At 45.1% G+C, this 13570-nt stretch overlaps 2 protein-coding genes across 2 annotated transcripts in view; one reads left to right on the top strand and one right to left on the bottom strand.

Moving 5' to 3' along the window:
* The window catches only part of LOC306825351 (protein FAM180A-like), a 5296-nt gene extending 3770 nt beyond the window's left edge, over positions 1 to 1526 (top strand). The window contains exons 2-3 of the mRNA XM_079346049.1: positions 723 to 820; positions 896 to 1526. Coding sequence (XP_079202175.1) covers positions 723 to 820; positions 896 to 1222 — 425 coding nt within the window. The 3' untranslated portion in view covers positions 1223 to 1526. The remainder of the gene's footprint in view (positions 1 to 722; positions 821 to 895) is intronic.
* Positions 1527 to 1653: 127 nt separating this feature from the next.
* Positions 1654 to 13361, bottom strand: slc23a4 (solute carrier family 23 member 4). The gene is made up of 12 exons (XM_079346053.1): positions 13271 to 13361; positions 11543 to 11683; positions 11103 to 11260; positions 7869 to 8028; positions 6730 to 6911; positions 6240 to 6360; positions 4175 to 4331; positions 3826 to 4079; positions 3453 to 3617; positions 3251 to 3359; positions 3065 to 3160; positions 1654 to 2177 (listed from the first exon to the last, which is right to left on the bottom strand). Exons 1-12 carry the CDS (start codon positions 13316 to 13318, stop codon positions 1924 to 1926), a joined length of 1845 nt encoding a protein of 614 aa, XP_079202179.1. The 5' UTR covers positions 13319 to 13361; the 3' UTR covers positions 1654 to 1923.
* Between the last annotated feature and the right edge of the window lie 209 nt (positions 13362 to 13570).

The raw sequence follows: 13570 nt of genomic DNA, 5'->3' as shown, positions 1-13570 counted from the left end.
AGATATCATCTCACCACTCCTCAAACTGTGATGAGGTTGAAGCCTGGACGCCAAACACAAACTATGTTCTGCTGCAGGAAACATCTGAAACCAATACAAGCATGACTTGTCCGACTGAGACGAAGAATGTTTGCGAGCGATTTGTTCTGTTTTTTTTTTTCTTTCTGTCTTTACTGTTGCAAACGCCACGACTGCGTTGTATTCACAAACTTTGAAGGCAAAGTCAAATGCTTTCTCACGCTCAAGGTTTTAACTCTCAGCTAACTGCACGAGATCAGTCATGTTAAACCCGGTCTAAACTAGGGGCTTTTTGGCCTTCTGAAGCTCCGCCCCCACTGTACATACTGAAACAATGTGGAGCCTGCAGAGTAATCCATGTGTTGGTCCACCTTTGATTCGTCGGGGCCTTTTGAAGTCTCCTCAGCTGCAGATAGGAGTCATCTGTAAGGGTCAGAGGTGGCAGACTTTAAAAGTGAGAGACGCAGCGCAGTGTGCTGATGATCCTGCGTCTCACATGTGCCAGAACAGAGGCTTCTGCTAAATCCTGGATTTCATGGCGCCTCAGGTTTAGAGCTTTTCTTCGCCCGTCACAGGGATACCCAACTTAAAAAGATTTAAGAAAACCATCTGGGTCCACAGCAGTATATCACAGCACCATAATATGAAGAAATGTTAGCGAAGGAATCTGACGTATTCCCTGTCTGTCTCTCTTTACCTGCCAGCCTTGTTTCCAGCTGCCAGCAGGCTAAAACGAGGAGCAGCAGCTGTGGAGAACCCCACCTTTCACAACTCCCCTGATGACGTCAACCTTTTATTTGAGGTGAGACAAAGATAAACAGAAGAGTGTATTCAAAGTGTTAAATCAGCCTCAATCGTTGTTCTCCTCGTCCGTCAGATTTTGCTGTCTGGCTCACGTTTCCAGACCAGCGGGGAGTTTTCCGTGCAGGACGCCGAGCTGGCTTCGCTCAGCAAGACGAGAAACCTGGCAGTCGTCTTTGAGGAGATAATCCCCCGGAAGCTACCGGATGTATTTCAGCTCATCTCAAACCTCTCAAATCAGACGGCTCGTTTGCACCCGGACGACTTTGAGCGCGTCCTGCTGACTCTGGTGTTCAGCGCCCAGCAGATGGTCGACTCCGCCGGACAACAGAGACACGTTTGGGCGGAGTCCTTCGTTAGTTTGTACAAAGCCGTTAAGCAGGATCTGACGGGGAGAAACTGAACACATGCAGGTCATGTGACCTCTCCGTGTCGGAGTTTAAAACACACACGTGACCTTTCTCTTTAAGATAGCCACTGAAATCAGTGTGTCGCCTGATTTGTAAAAACAATGCATCGTGTGTTTTTAAATCCTAACAGACAAACAGAGTCCAGAGTTTGATAAAGTGCACAGACTGAGAAAAACAAAACCATTACAATATTAACCCCTTCAGTGCGGGCTTTTCTAAACATGAGGTACGGTATATACATGAGGCTTTGTACACCAGCATTTAAATCTAAACAACTCTACATGTTGTCTCTTCAGTGTTTGATCTCTAGCACCCTCACCTGCAAGACACGTCCAATCAAAGGAGAGTAAAAATCAAGAATCAAGTGTTTGTGCTCCGTGAAGACGCGTGACTGCAGAGAATAAAAGGGACTCTGAAGATGACGTATAACTGTCAGACGTTTATCATTAATAACTTACAAAACGATCCATTAACACTAACTCCAGCTATCTAAATACAAGTCCGTTTATCAACAGATCTAATGCACGGCGTTAGTCGCAGACGTCACCTCACGTGAAATACTTTGCACCAGGATTCTACAGTACAGTGTCTTTGATGATGAACAGGAAGTCCAAACTAAGCTGCCTATAACTGTAAGGTTTGAGAGGGGGGGGGGGACAATCCTTAAAATGCCGTGCTGAAGAGAGAACAGCTCTCAAAGAGTGACCCCGATGATGAGCTGCGGAGGCTCTGGATGTCCCAGGGGCCTCTTTGGCTCCAGGGCGTCGCTCTCCAGCGAGGTGGACACGCCCGGCGGGCAGAAGGGAACGAAGCGGAGCCAGGATGACGAAGACGAGTAAGAGCTGAGGCCGAAGGGAAGGTTGTAGACCTCGCCGCTCTCCAGGGTGTTGCTGGAGTCGTCCTCGTGAGCCTTGTTCCAGGCCAGGATGCCTCGCTCATGCTTCGATCCTGTTGGACACGTGTAAAATGGGTTAAAGCATAGAGACGATATCTCTGACTCTCTTTGTGCTACTTGCTCTTTCTAGATTTAAAAAAAAAAAAAAAAAAAGCCTGGGAATATAGCATGTAGCTCTTCCACGACAATGAAGCGTATGAAATATGAAATAAAGTTGAACATTTAGTGGAGCTTCGGTCTTTTGTCCTCGATAAACTACACATAAAAAAGCATAACGTTGATTTAAACTTTGAATATTTTACAGCTTTACACCTTAAAAGGTGGATTTAATCGCACAATGGCTTTAAAAGAAAAATGTCCGACTTTTCAATCCAGTAGATGTCGCCCTTGAGCTCCAGCATGAAACAAAAACAAACTGCTGTTAGGCCACGCCTCCTCTGTCCTGAAGCCTCCGCCCTCCTCCAGAGACACGCCTCCAACCTCTCTTCACTCATGGTTTTACAACACGCCATCATTCAGCACCTCAAAGCCTAATCGGTTCTTTGCTCGAGCCGCGTTAGCAGTCTAATGTTAGCATGCTAACTAGCATGCTAACTCATAGCTTCATTTTGCACTTAAATTGACACAGATTGACAGTGATTTAAAGACACTGACGTGACATCTAAATAATCAGTGAGTATGTTCTTCTTCTTGACTCAAACAGCTTTTATACTGAAGGGGAGGAGCCATGTAAACACAGCTCTGACAACAACACAGCCAGCAGGACTCCAGCTTCTCCCTCACTGGAGACAGTCAGGACTCAGAGACACATTCACGCAGGAGAGACTGACTTGATTTGGGATGTTTGTGTAAAATGCTCTTCCTCTGAACAGGGAGAACGGCGTTTCTCCTTTCTCAACACGCTGCAGTGAAATAAGCACAGTAAGATATGAAACAGTACCTGGAATAGTGTTGTCCAGTATGAAGCCGAAGAAACCTCCCACAAACATGCTGGTGGTCAGGAGAACCTGCAGGACCTGGTCCAGTTCAACCACACCTGCGATCGCATCAAAACAAAATAAGTTTCAACTGAATGATCAGCTCAAAGTGTGATGCATTGGAGAGTATGGAGTCACGTCTCATGCACCTGTAGCGATAGCTTTTTGATTCTTTAATATCCAGTTGGGAATGACCAGACCGGAGAACATGGAGAAGCCAAAAATGAAGATGTTTCGAGATGAATTCATATCAGCATACTGTAAACGTGGAAGAAAAAAAACAATGTAAGCACCCTTTTTTTTTTAAGTCAACGAATAAACAAGTGGTCAAAATGGTTTTAAAGCGTGTACCTGCAGATTTGAAACTCCTGCAGCACATATGACTCCAAACATAACCAGGAACATCCCTCCTACCACGGGGGAGGGGATGGTAGTGAATATAGCGCCCACTTTACCGAACAAACCCATGATCACCATCAAGACCCCGCTGGCAACGATCACCATGCGACTGCCAACCTGCCAGGAGAAAATGGAAGAGGGAAATAAAAGCATGTTTTTAAACTTTTAAACAAGTACATACTAAAACAGTGCTGTGCTCATTCTGGACAACTGTTGTCTCTCTGTAAATAATAGTACAAAGAATGTGGTTTGACCTGCTCTTCTTCTAAAGTGTCTTGAGATACCACTGAAGTAGGCGATACACGGTGACAGAGGTCCGTCTTACCTTTGTGATACCGAGGGCTCCGACATTCTCGCTGTATGATGTGGTACCATTTCCGGTTCCCCAGGCTCCGGCCAGCAGACAGCCCAGTCCTTCAATCCCAATACCCCTGTTGATGGCATGTTTAGGGGGAGGTGGAGCCCCAGAAAGTCTGGCACACGCGTGATAGTCTCCGACTGACTCTACCATGGAGGAAATCACGCCAGCCAGGATACCAACCACCCCTGCCAGGCTCACGGTCGGGACTCCCCACTGACCTGAGATTGGATTCAGAGAATGACACAGAAGTTACAGCTTGGCTTAGCTATTTCTTTTACCATTTTTTTTTTTTTTAAAAAAGGTCCAAAGTTACCTGGGTAAGGAAAAGTGAACCAGGGGGCTTGGCTCATGACGTCTCCCTTTAGATCAGTGCGAGCTCTGTAACCATACTGGTCTGGATCAGCAGGAAACACGTTGTATATGGTGAAAATGTAGCACACGAGCCAAGACAAGCTGACACCCAGCAACACCTGAGGATATGAAGAAAAAAAAAACATCTGTCTCGCCTTGTTGTCTGAAGAAATAATAAATGATAATACCACAAACTGATCAGCCACACAACCACCTATCAAATGCAATCCAGTACAACTGTTGAGACCTTTAACTCATCCAAGACAGGAAAAAGAAAAGAAAATGGGTCTGATGTGTTTTCTTAAAACAGAAAGAACTTTAAGTTGCATTAATGCTCATACATGTTATATTGTGTGCGCATGCGCAGCTGCAGTAAAAACTTTAACTATGGCACCTGGTCATCTCAAACCATCATCAGGAGCACATAGCCTGTTGGTATGTAACTGTATCTACTCACACTGCCTAATAACCCTGTTAAAGTCACTTATATGTGTGAGCACTGGACATCAATGTGTCCGTGTTAGCTGGCCGAGAGTAGCTTGTTAGCCTGTAGCCTGTCGCTTGGTGACCCGGGAAGCTGTGTAGCGTGATTAGGCTATCATTATTAGCCCCTCGCGGTGGTCTGATTGGTTTCTGGTGTTTGGTTTGGTTCTGGTTTGGTTCTGGTTTGGTTTGGTTTGGTTTGGTTTGGTTTGGTTCTGGTTTGGTTTGGTTTGGTTTTGGTTTGGTTTGGTTCTGGTTTGGTCTGGTTTGGTTCTGGTTTGGTTTGGTTCTGGTTTGGTCTGGTTTGGTTCTGGTTTGGTTTGGTTCTGGTTTGGTTTGGTTTGGTTTGGTTTGGTTTGGTTCATGTTTGGTTCTGGTTTGGTTTGGTTTGGTTCTGGTTTGGTCTGGTTTGGTTCTGGTTTGGTTCTGGTTTGGTTCTGGTTTGGTTTGGTTCTGGTTTGGTTCTGGTTTGGTTTGGTTTGGTTCTGGTTTGGTCTGGTTTGGTTCTGGTTTGGTTTGGTTCTGGTTTGGTCTGGTTTGGTTCTGGTTCTGGTTTGGTTTGGTTTGGTCTGGTTTGGTCTGGTTTGGTTCTGGTTTGGTTTGGTTCTGGTTTGGTCTGGTTTGGTTCTGGTTTGGTTCTGGTTCTGGTTTGGTTTGGTTTGGTCTGGTTTGGTTCTGGTTTGGTTCTGGTTTGGTTCTGGTTTGGTTTGGTTTGGTCTGGTTTGGTTCTGGTTTGGTTTGGTTTGGTTCTGGTTTGGTTCTGGTTTGGTTCTGGTTTGGTTTGGTTCTGGTTTGGTTTGGTTCTGGTTTGGTTCTGGTTTGGTTCTGGTTTGGTTTGGTTTGGTCTGGTTTGGTTCTGGTTTGGTTTGGTTTGGTTTGGTGATTCATGATGTCGTGCTGCGTCGTTATGTTGCGTTTGCGCGTTTATAAATCATTTGGGAGAGTCACGGGTGGCATTGGCTCTGTGACAGCGTCCATAACAACAGTATCCATAGCAACCAGTGACCAGCGGTAGAGTCGCTATGCGCATGTTCCTCCGGCGCTAGGCATTCTGGGTAATGTAGTTAATATTGTTTTAAGCCAGATTTACTACACTTTGATGTCTTTGCAGGCTTCTTTGATTTCATTATTATATTGTTTGATATTTTTAAATAATATTTGTAGTTATTTGTTTGTCATATTTCAGGTTAATGACCTGTGGTCATTTAATAAAAAAAAAAATTAAGGACAAACACGAGTTATGACATTGTGTGCTTCCTGATGAGCCTTTTTTTTTTTTTTTTGCTAAAAATGAAGAAGTCCGAAAAACAACAGAACTAAAAACCTGAGCACTTCAGGCACTCCATTGGGATGCACTTGAGTACACTACCACAACCACCCACCATGACTTCAATAACGTGCAAAAAGTCCAATCAACACCTTTGATACCATGTCAAGTAGAATTTATTCTATAGCCTTTGTATTTGATTGGATTAGACTGCACAGATGGTCTTGAGGATTTGGCTGACCGGTGTACATAAGACAGACGATTACGTGGTACTTACCGGGAGAATTTGAAAGACGTAGACACGGGAGGTGTGTAGTTTTTTAGCTTTGCTGTACATGGGAAAGGGGACAGGGATGTGACGGAGGTACTGTGAGAACAGGATGATCAGTGATGTGGTCCTGCGTGGAAAAACAAAGGCAAAGAAATGGATTAAAAAGGAAAGAAGCTACAGCATTAAATCTGAGCAGGACTTAGCAGAGCGAGCTAAGTCGAGGTCCAATCAGCAAAATTATTATCTTTAATAAGCTTTCCCTCCCACAGAGTTGTTGTTGCTTTGCTAGATCTTTTCATTACTATTAAAACTTCAATGTACTTTAGGCTCAACAGGTTTAAGCTGATTAAACGTAACCTACTGTATGAGCCAGGTTTGTTTGGCAAGAATGCATTAGATAAAAAAACACATCGCTCTCGGTTTAACCTCTTTGTGTGATGTGGTCTAAACATGTAACCTGTTGAGTACATCCTCAAACTCTGGAATTTTTACCCACATGGCAGAGATGCCCCAGTGGTAGCCAGCACTGGTACCAGCTGAGTCAAACAGGGAGAGTCCGATGAGAGCGATGGTGGGAGCGATGGTGAGGGGACCGATGAAGCGCATGAAGAGGCCGATGAGGCCGGAGAAGCCGATGAACACCTGGAAGAGTGAGCCGACCATGATGGACCCCTGGAGCTAAAGAGAGACACAAGACAGACAGCATGAAGTCCCAACAGGTCAGGTCATATTCATTACTCTGAAGCAAGAGCTGCAAATAGACTCTGCAGAGTTCTGTAACTCATTCCACCACCAGGGGGCGACAGAGCACAGTCCAGCTGTCAGTATTCAGTGTGCTTTGTAATACTTTATCTTAAAAGGAAAGAGGCACAAGAACAGAACCCTGAGGGACCCCACACGAGAGGGAAAGAAATACTGTTCACAACTTCTGTTCTCAGGTCTGATAGAACAAATTAAACATGGCCACCATTGTTCAAACCCGACAATAATCAGATTTCAGAATTAATGAAGTAGGACAGCCCCCTCTTTCTACTGAAAAAAAACCAAATCATTAAAAACTTTAAAAAGAGCTGATTCAGTACTGTGCTGCTCATTAACACATAATTCAACAGTTTAGTATTTTTTGTTCTGGCCACCCGCTTCTTACAAAGGAATTAAAATGTTTTACTTTATACCAAATCAGCCGTTTTCATAACGATGACTGTTTTTACTGGAGACCTTGTGTCGCCAACAGAGTCCGAACATGGGGTGAGCATATTTTATAACCTCCAATTCTAAACTCTTTAATTTGACCAAAAACTCATAAATCTCCATCGATAAAGGTCGCCTGTTAGAGCTAGTCGTCCGACCTCCAGCCTGAACCCACTGTGCGTGTTAGCATGTTTTAATACGCCTTTGTATGTTGGCATTTCCAACGTCGCACGGGTCTTTTGAGAAGTACGTACAGCTTTTCAGCACGAGCCAATTAGACCCATTAATGAATCACCATTGATCAGACTCCCAGCTCTGATTACGTAAGGCTCCAACACAAACTCGAGTCAACAACCATGAAACCTGATTGTGTGTGAGCTCTAAACCAAAGCTCAGTAAGTCAGGCTGTAAGTTGTGATTAGAAACACCACGTGGTCTACTTACTGCTCTCATGCGACTCTGCCACACGTCCATGAACTCTGGGGAGGACGTGTTGACGAGGCTGGCGTTTTGCGTCCAAGCGGGACATGTCCACTCCGGCATGGAGAGCATCGCCATGGACGGTAGCAGCAAAGTGAACGTGCCACCTTGGAGAATGGGCAGTCTGGGAATAAAAGTAAAAGACACATAAGAAGAGTGACAGGGTCGTGCATCATCAGTTTGGAGCGACAGGTGAAACACGACCATGTTTCTCATTTTAATCAGCTGTTAATCAGACAACGTGTGGTTCACTGTTCTCAGAGTTAACTCCAAGGAAAGATCCCTGAACTTCCACATTGTCTCCTCGAGAGACGGGCGGTACGTAACCTTGGAGATCAGCTGGTGCTGGAGCAGCACGTTTGGGTAAAAATGACCCAATATTGGGCACCTCTAGGATTTCTATTTATGGTATCCTGCAAAATTCTGATTGAGAGGCGAGCGAGTCTTCAAACTGAGCCACAGCCGCCCCGACAGGACAGACGGTGGGCGGGGGGGCGTGTCGAGCTGAGGAAGTGGGCGGAGCTGCTGTGGTTATCGCGCATCACTTTAATGTTAACTGAAGCAAATTTCACCGTGTACATTTTGACAAACGCTCGCCGTCTTTTTCATTTTCTGACACGTCACCAAATTAAAAACCCACTTCTTTAAATTGATATTCTGACAGCCTGGGAGAAACCCAGAGCATTCTGGGTGATGAAGTTCTTGAACCCTTTGGGCAGAAAGTGAATGACCACGGCCTTTTTTTCAGCTCGTTTTTTTAAAACAAATTCACCTAAAATATAAGAAGTCAGACTTCCAAGCTGCACACTTCTCCTTTAAGAAATGAAATTAAAACTTTGCATTAGCTTACCAGAACTCCCTCTACAATGTCTGTGAGTGTATCCACAGTGTCTTTGACCAACAGATGATGAAATGGTTCATTTAAATCATGTGAGGACGGAGAGCCTAATCGTCTAATTTAGAATGATTGCTATCTGGAGGTTAACTAAGTTAAGGTCATCTGCTCACTTTACTGTCTGCGGTTCACATCAGGCTGCAGCACAACTTCAACATGTCTGATGCAAAATGCACTTCAGGGCTTCACAGCAAGTAGAAGAAAAGACTCTAAACTCATAGTGATGATGGAGAGTGATTCTGTCTGAGGAGAGGTTCAAATGTTGTTGTTTTCTTTTGGCTTCGGTTGCTGTGTTCCCGCTGACCTGCAGCTATTTGGAGAAAGACAGGAAAGCAGCAGTGGTGCTAAAGCAGGGGAATGTGGATTTAGCAAGAACTAAATTCCAAACATAATAAGATGGAAATTCCTCCGCTAATCCTGCTGTGACACAAATATTAAGTCAGGCTGAGTCTGCACAAGCACAGAGCATGTTCAGAGCAGCAGGACACGGTTTCAAGATCCAAGCTCTCCGAACGCACAGCCGTCGTTTCAAGACTTCTGTGCACACGTCTTTGCAGCTCGGCGTGAGACTCAGCAGTCAAATCAAATCAAATGAACTTTATTTATCTGTTAGGAACTTCGTTGCAGGGAAAGCGCCAGGACAGAACACAAGACACAACACACACAACATTCACACTTTAAAAATTCTTATTGGTCATGAAGTCCCTAATAAATAGCTTAAAAACAACAGCTGGCCCTCTTTGTCCTCAGTGGGAGCGCCCTGTACCTGAGGGCCCTGAAGGCAACAGAGTGTAGTGAGGGTGCTGTACCTGAGGGCCCTGAAGGCAGCAGAGTGTAGTGAGGGTGCTGTACCTGAGGGCCCTGAAGGCAGCAGAGTGTAGTGAGGGTGCTGTACCTGAGGGCCCTGAAGGCAGCAGGGTGTAGTGAGGGTGCTGTACCTGAGGGCCCTGAAGGCAGCAGAGTGTAGTGAGGGTGCTGTACCTGAGGGCCCTGAAGGCAGCAGGGTGTGTGAAGGCTCAGTGGAGATCTGGCTGCCTTTGCTCAGGACTCTGATGTTGTAGATGTTAGTGAGTGACTTCTGTTCCTGACCAATGATTTTACTGCTTGTTTTGATGATTTTACTAAGAGCGTTTTCGGTGAGTGAGAGTGAGTGAACCAAACCAGGCGGTGATTTTGAATGTGAGGATGGATTCAAATTCAGTGAGACGAGAGTTTGTGTTTGGCTGCAGCGACGGAGAAGAAGAAGTTCCTTGTCATTATACTGATAATGAATAATTCCGACGTCCTGAATGAATTATTCTCTTGTCATTTTCACACCTCTGGATCGTTTGCTCTGGTCTGAATCATTAACCTTTTCTTTTTTTTATTATTATTTCTGCCTGATTACCTGAAGTGTGTTCACACGGGGACTTTTGAAAACAGACCAAAATGTGGAACATGCTCTCTGATTGGTCAGAAATCCCAGAAGTAAACAAAGAGTAGTGGACGACTCCTGATTGGCTGTGGCTGCTCCAAAGACACGTTACAATATTGAAGTGGACAGATCGAAGTTCTGCTCATCAGTTTTTATATTGTGAGGGTTAATTTAATCCCTGAAGGTCAACAGCTTGTACGTGAGGTCCTCGTAAAGACAGCTCAGGAGAAGGACTCTGATCCTCCAGTCAAACTGTTTCTGAAGCTCCGTCAGGTCTGCTTGTAGTTTGAAACGGATGATGAACACGGAGGACTCGGTCGACGGGTTAATCCAGAACAAGTTGGAGACAAACAGTGGACTGAGACCGGCCTCTCTGTCCAGCTTTCACACAAACGAACCGCACTAACTTCACAAATAGACTCCGAAACACTTCACACATGATCAAGTAAAAAAAAAAAAAACGGTAATATTTGTAAGCATCTTAAAGTGAAAGTTCCCATAATCCACGTTAACAGTAAAATATTCTATTGTTCGTGGTCAAGGCTGCGCAGCGATAACTCTGGCAGCGCTCGCACTTCAAAAGGAGCTAAGAAGCAAAGCTGAGAGTTTTTATTGTTCTGTTTTTAATCAGAGGGAGCAGCGTGGTTAATTCGACTTTAATGCCCCCTGCTGTGCAGCTGCACGAGGCAATTAATGCATGAACCTACAGCAGCAGATTATAAATCACATCTGTAGGCCACGACGTCTCTAATTCAAAGGTATCAGCACAGTGTCCTACAAACATTCACAGGGGGCCCCTCCTACTGTCGGGGTCCCCGACTGGTCTGGGGCTCTAAACGCAGTTTCCTCGCCCTGCGGCGTCTCCCTGCTCGTTCCCCTGGTTTCTTACCTGATGCCAAAGGTGACCTGCAACAGAGTGCAGAGACCAGAGACGAAGAAGATGGTGCTGATGAGGTGGCTTTGTGTGAGGCCGTCGTGATGCAAACACAAGCCCTGAGACAGGATCAACGGGATGGCCACGATGCCCCCGAAGGCGGTCAGACAGTGCTGAAACAGGGAAACCAGAAGGCTGTGAGTGTGTGTGTGTGTGTGTGTGTGTGTGTGTGTGTTTGTGTGTGTGTGTGTGTGTGTGTGTGACGACTACATGCACAAACATAAAAAGTGCTAAAGTTTGCTCACACATCTCAGCTGAGCATATTTTCACGTGTGAGTAAAAAGCAAGTCTAACTGAGCATGAAGAACAGAGACGTGTGACGGTGCGATCATGTTTGCATTACAGCAGATCAGATCAGTAAATATGTGCAAGTCATACGTGACCTTGAGACGTACCTGGATGCCGAGAAGGATGCACAGGTACCAGGGCGGTACGTCTGTCACGCAGTACGCTAACTTGTTGCTGTCTCCGTGCAGCGACGAGTCCGAGTCCTCTCCGTGCTTCGTGTCAGGCAGATCACAGAAACGCTTCTCAAGCTTCAAACGGACAGAGGCAGGAAGAGGTCATTGTGCTTCACTGTCATTTTAACATTTGAACACAAGCCGAAGCAGGACACGCAGAACTTTCCTAATCTTCATTCTTCCTCTTCAGGGAGTGTGACCTTTCGCTTTATGACTTTCTAGCCTCCGTGGCGATCCGAGGAATTGCACAAGAATGAATTTTCCTTTTAACAGATGTGAATTAGAAAAGGTCAAAGTCAGATGACTTATAAATACTTAGAATGGGACAAAACGACATGTTGTTTTCACTAAACAATCCTGCTCCATGAAGGACTCTGCAAAAACTGCAAATCTTACCACGTAGGATTAGATTAGATTAAAGAGCGGCGACGGTCTTTGAAGTGTAAACATGTTAATCTGCACTTTTAAGAAAGATGTCTTCATTCGGGTAAATATTGCTGGATTTGTCTTGATAAACACATTTTGCATCTTCTTTGTTGTCTGTTTTAACCCGGAGACAAGAGATGTGTCTTTAATAAATATTGAATTTAAGCCTGGAAGCACAACAGACATCACATGAGAAGCATCACTTCTGTGATTTACAAGAATCCCCCTTTTTGAAGCTGGTTGGAGATATTTTGCCTTTTGGAGCCTTTATCTCACATTATCTGACTTTTTTCTGATCTTCTCAGCGTCTGATATCCTGAGATTCTGTGAAGAAGAGGAGGCCGACACATAAAAACAGCTTCTCAGGTCTGCAGGGGCCCAAGGTAAACACTCACAGGGGGCCCCTCCATTATTGATTTCACAGCAGTAATGCATGCGACACTGAGCAGGGCATGAAGAGTGAGTGCTGTCCGATGGGGCCCCATTAGGGAGGTTTCCTGTCGTTGCAAAAATTGCACATGTTGATCAACACAGATTGATCATTTGTGTGTCATCGACTCGTACGCTCATAAAGAAAACGCTCGAGTGACGTGGAGTCACGTTTAAACTCGGCAGCACTGCACGGCGTCTCGTTTAGTCTCGCACATGTTCGTCTGTAATATTGTCTGATGTTGGTGTCTGTACACAGTTCACTGGAGTCAGAGTGTGAGCGTACCTCGCAGATGAAGCTGGTTCAGGTTCTGAAATGTGTCCTTTTTATCCACATTTTAAAGGGCCGCTTTGCTCCCTGCTCTGACAGACACATGTGCAGGTTTTAACGTGCAAACTTTCTCTCATTAAGAAACTTTAGTCTCGAGTGTGACGGTGAACAGAAATGCTTTGAAGTGTAAAAGACAATTTGAGGATTCGACTTCAGTCTCTCTGACTCTAACACTGTTCGACTCGCGGTTCGTGTAACGGGTTCTTTAAGCATGCTGGAGCAAGAATGCACACAAGTAAATACATCATTAAGCATGAGGCGACTCCTCCAGCTTTAACATCAGATGTTCATGTTTAACTGAGCGTCTCAAACAGCAGCAGCAGCATGCTTTAGTCAGTGCAGTGATAATCCACGCAGTCACACATCCATCTCCACTTTCTCACAGGTAGAAATGTTGTAATATGACAACAACACGGTCAGAGTAAAGATTCATCCAACCTTTAAAAAGATCAGTCTTATAAAAGGTGCATACTTACTGTAAATGCATAGTTGCTGACCCCATTACTTTCCTTCTCTGGAGCCATGTCGACGTCAGCCTACAGGCTCAGGTGGTGGTCTTCTGAGCCCTGAGAATAAGAAAAAAAACACAACAGAAAAGTAAAAAAAAACACACATTTATGTGAGGGGAGGGAACACATCAAGAGAGAGAAAGTCGAAGGGTTGGGAGGTGGGAGTGTCCGAGAGGGGGAGGAGGTAAGACGGAGCAGACACGGGACTCTCTGCGCCTGTTTGAAATGAGTCCCACCAGCAGCTCATGTGAACTCAATTACAACAGT

The sequence above is a fragment of the Symphodus melops genome (assembly GCF_947650265.1).
Source record: "Symphodus melops genome assembly, chromosome: 6".
Classification (NCBI taxonomy): Eukaryota; Metazoa; Chordata; class Actinopteri; order Labriformes; family Labridae; genus Symphodus; species Symphodus melops.
The sequence above is the reverse complement of the archived record's forward strand: the minus strand, read 5'-3'. Positions and strand labels throughout refer to the sequence as shown.

Excerpts from the sequence above, each read along its gene's own strand:
- slc23a4 (XM_079346053.1), bottom strand. The coding sequence starts at position 13,318 with ATGGCTCCAGAGAAGGAAAGTAATGGGGTCAGCAACTATGCATTTACA. Across the intron at positions 8,029-11,102 it reads CAGGTCACCTTTGGCATCAG|ACTGCCCATTCTCCAAGGTG; the intron begins GTAAGAAACCAG and ends TTTTATTCCCAG. Across the intron at positions 2,178-3,064 it reads ACTGGACAACACTATTCCAG|GATCGAAGCATGAGCGAGGC; the intron begins GTACTGTTTCAT and ends CGTGTCCAACAG.